Source organism: Phragmites australis, chromosome 20 (genome assembly GCF_958298935.1).
Source record: "Phragmites australis chromosome 20, lpPhrAust1.1, whole genome shotgun sequence".
Taxonomy (NCBI): domain Eukaryota; kingdom Viridiplantae; phylum Streptophyta; class Magnoliopsida; order Poales; family Poaceae; genus Phragmites; species Phragmites australis.
This window is the reverse complement of record NC_084940.1, coordinates 6,744,144-6,750,610: the sequence shown is the minus strand read 5'-3', so window position 1 is coordinate 6,750,610 and position 6,467 is coordinate 6,744,144. Positions and strand designations below refer to the sequence as shown.

The following is a 6,467-nucleotide window of genomic DNA, read 5'->3' as shown; positions in this document are numbered from 1 at the left end:
ATATGGATAGTAAGATGTTAGATTACACAACATGTAAAAGTTAATAGAATTCAGATTGCTAGACTATTTATTTCAATTTACAGATTGTGAATCATAATTCACAATTTTTAGCTGAAACAAATATTATCTTAGATAAAAAAAAGGTTCTCAAAGTATACAAACAAAAGATAAGAACTTGCTAAATTCAAGCTTCTTCTCCGTCAATGTCGCATGAAATATCTCGTTGTAGTAAAAAAAAAAGGAATAAATTTGAAAAATATCATCGCGAAAATCACGCAAGTTAAAAAAATACCATTGATATCTCTAACCCATAATATTTTACAATATATACATTTTTTTAATGATATTCACATATTTTCCCAAAAAAACATGGTGCTTTTGCTAAATATTTGGGTTGAGATGTGCAAATTCTGACTTAGGACTAGTGTTAACTGCTCTAGAATTTGACTTGGGAGTAATCCTAGCTGGCAGAGTGCTCTCTATAACTAATTTGACCGTGTGCGTTTGACGACTGACACTGCACCGCATAATTATCTATTTTGATTGTTTATAAAATGACCCCTCATCTGTCACCTACCTACCCTTACTACTTCCGACATCCCACTGTTAGCATAACCAACACTGATATACAGTGACCTCTGCATCCCGTTTGATAAAAAAAAAAGTAAAGGTGCGAGCATCCTCTGTTGGACCAGGACCTCTGCATCATTCATTGCCGTACCCTTAATCTCCAAAGCAAAAGAGAACAATCACACCATCAAGAGCTAGCCCGCGGAAGATTTCAGTACAGGTTTGGTTAGTGCCTAACATTGTCACATCTAAATTTAACTACACCATACATTGTTATATAATTATTTAATTAACTATTATAACTATAATAAATCATATTTTGTCCATCCTCTAATCCATATGTCATATATTTAGTTTTTTAACTAACTTTATCATATATATATATATATATATATATAGGATTAAAAATTTATTGGTTACACATTTATTTTACAAGCCATGCACTTTACTAAAGATATGTTTATTTCGGTTAGAGATTGTGGAAAATAATTTATATATTGAGTTAAATTGTAAATAGTGGGATTGTAAAAATTAAATTGCACAATCTAAGTAAGCTATTGTAAGGTAGATTGCTGAATTATTATAATTTAAAAACTATATTATTAAAAACTAAATTGCACAGTCTTACTGTTTATTTTAACTTAAATATTATAATCATAATTCGCGCACGGCAAAGTGAAACAAATAAGCTATAAGGTTCGTGTAACCTCGCCTTCCCCCCCGGCTTCCTCCCGGGTCGTCGTCACCATCGACGTCTACCAGTGGTGACCGGTCAGCTCGATGCATTCATTGATGGTGCTCCATCAAGAGGCGCAGCCGTGATCCGGGGAGAAAAGATTTGGATTCGCGGGGTCAGAGCCTTGGATTGATCGCACCGTGGACTTGAGTAATGGCTCTGCTCCTCCAGCGATGGATGAATCGGCATTCATCGCTAGGAGCTTTAGAGTTCAGGCCAGTCATATTTAGAGTCTGCATAGTAGAGCTTTTATTAATTCTAATTTTTTTAAAGTAATTTTTTTTTTGGAGGAAGTGATTTTGTAGCTGAAAATAATTATCTAGTGGTTCTTTAAAATAAAATATATGGAGGAAATGATTCTCTGCTGAAAGTGAATCAGTAAAAACTATTTTTTTTAACTTCCAACTTCTAATTTATTTCAGAGAATTTCACTCAGAGAGCTAAAAGCTAAAAGCTGATATTTGAAATTACAGTCGAAAAACTGTTCTAAGAGTTCTACCAAACAGGCTCTTATTTTGTATTAAAATTTTTATTTATTTTTTAATATTTTAACAGTTTTTCTTCACAAAGAGATTTTAAGATCATTCATTTCACGTAGGAATTATCTTACATTTTCATTCATAAATTCCTTTAAAAGAAAATTATTAGAAATAAGATAAAATAAAATGAATCAAACTAAACAAGAATTAAAAAAAAGAAATGAGGAGAAAACAGTTAGACATGGCACGCCCTGCTCCTGCATTCATCGCCGTCCTCTTTAGTCATTCGCGATCAGGAAATTGGAGTAGAAGGTCAACCTCCGGTTCATATCCCGTGACTGTTGGCTCCTACGTTTATCGATTCTTTTTTAATGCAGTTTGACAATTTTCGTTTTCACATTGCGAAGGGTCCGAGAAAAGAATACCGCTACCACTTTAGCGCGCATCATCTAAGTTCTCATAGTCTAATAATGCGATGTGCTATGTCAAACGTTGCAAGCAGATGGTCAGATGGAACACAGGTGTGAGCATGGATCAAAATTTCACCGAAAGGAACAAAGTATTTAATCTTGATTTTTTTACTGATACGTGAAACCTAAAAAGTCGAGAAAAAATAACTGAAATTTTGATAAAATTTTATAAGTTTTGATCTTTTCACCAAAATAAAATTAAAATCCCTAGGTGTGAGAGAAGGACGGGAGGCATGGGGACCATCTCTCCCTTACAACGTAGTAGTATGCCCTGACAGGTGCACCATTTGTGCTCTGGACTGTAGACAACCAACTGTCACGGAGACTAGGATTCCTAGACATCACGCCGGATCAGATTCACACGTTAGCAACGAAATTACCTTGACATCAACATCAAAAGATCCGGATCCCTATCGCTGTTGGTGCTCTACTATTTCTCATGTAAGATGTAGATAGGCACATGACAATTGGGGGCATACATTTTCTTTTAGGACTAGTCCAAATTTATTTTAGAACTAGTCCAACTTTCCAGAATAAATGGGATTTCCAGCGAGTAATAAAGTAGCCGATCGTATGGCAGAAGATTTCAGCGAAAATACAGGGCTATTTTTTATTTAGAAAAGAGATTTTCTCGGTTTATATTGAAAGCCAAATTAAAATTCTTACAACTCTTAAGATCCGTTGGGGTTACCAGCTTTACCCGGCTAGCCCAGAGTGGATTACTTAAAGGGAGTCTAGCTACACCTCTTCGAAAATTCAGAAATAGCAATAGCAAGACAGACAATGACAGGGAAAAATACAGCGTTATTGCTCCACCAATACTGGATGGGCACCAATACTGGATGGGCATCATGATTTCACAAATCAGCTTGTGCAAATTCCCAAGGGCACAGCGTTGGCCACCTCGGTACCTACAGAGTTTTCACCAGCAAAAAGCGAGACCAAATCATGTCTGCATCTCACGCCATCACCAAACTAAAAATCACCTAAAAACAAAAAGCTTATTTTCTGCAGACCAGTTTTAGCACCAAAGAAAAATGAAACATGATGCTACTGATAAGGTTAAAAAACTCTATTGCAACATTTTCTCAGCATCCCACTCGGATTCTCTCCGAACGAAATCCCTGGCAAGCCACAAAAATTCATAAAGAACCGAACGAGCGAAAAGGTAGAAAAAAAAAAGAGCGCGTATTTACAGACAGGTCCTTCCTTCGCCGGAGACGAGGTGAGGGTCTCACGAGCTCTCCGGCGCCTGGGGCTGCGGCTGGGCGGTCAACGGGCGGTTGAGGGGTGACGAGAACAGAGCGGCAAACGACGAGGGCCTCTGCTCCGGCGCGGCGGCCGCAATGCCGCCTGAAGGGGTGGGCGACGAGGACGGTGGCGCCGCGGCGGCGGCCGAGTTTGAGGCGACGCGCTCGCAGGAGGGGCACATGGAGAGGGTGGTGGCCGGGAGGTGCATGTAGAAGGGGTGCACCGTCTTGAGGGCTCGCAGCTCGGCCAGCTCCTTCTGCAGCCGCCGGTTCTCCTCCGTCAGCGTCTCGCAGCAGCGCTTCAGGTACTCGCAGTCCACCTCCGTCTGCTTCAGCTTCGTCCTGCACGCGCCATGGCCGGCAAAGACACTCTCCTTAGTTAATTCCCAGACCAAGATTTTTGTCATGTTGATGCCAACTAAAGATACAATTTTTTTCTCTCTAGTATGTAGGCAGCGTGTGCGCACCTGGCTCTGCGGTTCTGGAACCACACCTCCACCTGGCGCGGCCGGAGGTTGAGCTGCTTCGCCAGCGCCTGCTTCTGCTTCTGCTCGCCACGGATCGCGCCAACGTCAAGACCAAGCAGAAGCAAAATAATAAAAAAGTTTTGCGTGTGTTTGATCAGAGTTTGGTTTGAGATGGATGGTTACGGGGTTTAGCGTGGCGTGCTCCTTGAAGCTCTCCTCGAGGAACGCGGACTGCTCCTTGGAGAGGCGCAGCTTCTTGCGCACCGAGCCGCCGTCATCTTCGTCGCTGGCGCGGGAGCTCGAGCGATCGGCGGCGCCGGCGCCGCCCGGACCCGCCTGGCCCTGCGCGGAGTAGTCCGTCGGGAAGGAGCCCGAGCTGTTGTTAGGCGACGAGGACACAGCCGCCGCCGCATCATCCTGTTCCTCCACCGCCGCCGACGCTCCGCCGACCTCGGACAACGACGGCGCCCGGTTTACGTCGAACCCCCGCGTCGACGCCTCGAAATGCCCTGCCGATCACACGTCGCCAAAACAAACCCCACCATTTCAGCGACCTCGCCAAAAGAAAATCCAGGAAACCCAGAACTGATGCATGATGCGTCACTCACTGTTCTCGGACGACGGCGGCCACGGGAGGCCGAGGCTGGGCACGAGACCGGGTAGGAGCGTGAGCCGCACCGCCTGCTCCGGCGACGAACGACCGCACCTCCCCGGGCCAAACTCCAGCTCCCTCCTCGCCTCCCTCTCCCTCCTCCCCTTCTCCCCCTCCTCCTCCCTCCTCATCCCGGCCCCAATCCCGAGCCCGAGCACAAGGTCCCTCCCGGCGTCCGCCATCGTCTCCCCCAAGCTCAAACCCAACTCCATCGCTACCCGCCTGCCTAGATGGCTAGAACCAGTAATGGAACCGTCGGAACGCGCAAGGATGGCGAGTTTTTATAGGGGCCGGACAGTAGACGCGCCCCTGCTCGTCTCTTCTCTCCTTCCTTCCGGTGCGTGTGTGGCTGTGATAATGGCGGGTTTGACCGGTTGACGACCCGCACGTGACATGGAAAAGGGAGCCGGGCGCCTTTCGCGACGCAATTCGGAGGTTTGTGAGGGTGTCTCTGGGAAATGGGAAGGGAACAGGATGGCAGCCGATCATAACCATCTACAACTCTCCAACGGTTTCATTTTTGTTCGTTTTCTAGCCCAAAATTCTTCTCGAAGAGATTTTATATTCAAGCTCGTTTCCTGCACTCCAACAGTGTTTTATTCCGCAACAGACTTTTAAAATTTTTTTATTTTCACGTAACTACCACGACACGTGCAATACGACTATAATATACTGCTATTATCGGCTAAACCAATATAGTTGGGTACGACACCACCGTACATAGCATCCTCAACTTGTAACACGAGCTGCTCCAACTCTGTCGTAATGGTGTCGACCTCCAGAAATACTCTGTTGAGCTCCACAGCAGCAGAGGTACTATACCAGACTCAAGTTGTTGTTGGCCAACTTCTTTAACGCAACAGTCGCCTCCTGCACATGGTCCTGCAGCTTCGCCACAAGAGTGGCAAGTATTGTGACGTTCATCTACAACCATTGAGCAGGGGAGTCCATGATCACGTAAATAGCCAGAAGCGCCTGCTTACGACTCGGCCTTGGCAACATCACACTGTGGTGACGGCGCACCTGTGACGCACATCCAGGTGTCGGATCCACCTCCACAACTCCGGACAACCGACCTCCCCGAGATGGCGCCCGAGGCCATGCGCAGCAAGGACGGAGTCGACACCAGACCCCTCCCTCCCACCGACGGCGCCACCCGATGCCATGCCCGAACACCTCGATAATTCTAATCGCCACTCCCCCTACTCTGCACGACAAGGCGCCGACGCTCCTTCACCCAATTCGCGATTCAACCGCAACGATCACAGATCTGAAAAGAGTTTGGGGAGAAAGTTCTGTACCTCCCGTCGCCGCGTTGTCTCCGGTGACATCGCCACTTCCCCTCACATGTGCACATGGATCAAGCCTCCAAGAGCCCCTCGTTGTTGCCGCCAACCTTCTGCCGCCCTCCTCGGTAGTGCCGCTGTCGCGACCCCTCTCTTCCACCTCTTTCGCCAGAGCATGCGATCGCACATTCCTTCCCCTGCCCTGCTCGTCATATTTGCGAAGGGATATGAGAGAGAGTCACGCACCCTTGGAACCTCTCTCCTCTCGCATCCCGCACTGGTCCCCGACGTGCATCCCTTGGAGTCTGGGTTTAGTTCCTTCACGGTCTCTTTCCCATTACGAAGGGAACCCCTTAGAGATGATCTCAAGCTTGATGATTAGTATATCGCTAGGGCCTACGTATGAGGGTCGGCCCTAGAGGGGGGAAAGAGGGGTGGCTGTCCAGAGCCCCAAAACCCAGGGGCCCATCGTGTATACATATAGTGTATTTTGTACCGAGTTTTGGCTGGGCCAAGATCTTAAAGCATCTACTGATCCACGTCTATTAGGCTCAAAA

General features: G+C 46.3%; 1 protein-coding gene across 1 annotated transcript; it reads right to left on the bottom strand.

Moving 5' to 3' along the window:
* Nucleotides 1-3,312: 3,312 nt before the first annotated feature.
* LOC133902502 (homeobox-leucine zipper protein HOX11-like) lies at nucleotides 3,313-4,922 on the bottom strand. Its single transcript, XM_062344113.1, has 4 exons — nucleotides 4,581-4,922; nucleotides 4,156-4,481; nucleotides 3,973-4,052; nucleotides 3,313-3,847 (listed from the first exon to the last, which is right to left on the bottom strand). Exons 1-4 carry the CDS (start codon nucleotides 4,834-4,836, stop codon nucleotides 3,490-3,492), a joined length of 1,020 nt encoding a protein of 339 aa, XP_062200097.1. The 5' UTR covers nucleotides 4,837-4,922; the 3' UTR covers nucleotides 3,313-3,489.
* Nucleotides 4,923-6,467: the final 1,545 nt, after the last annotated feature.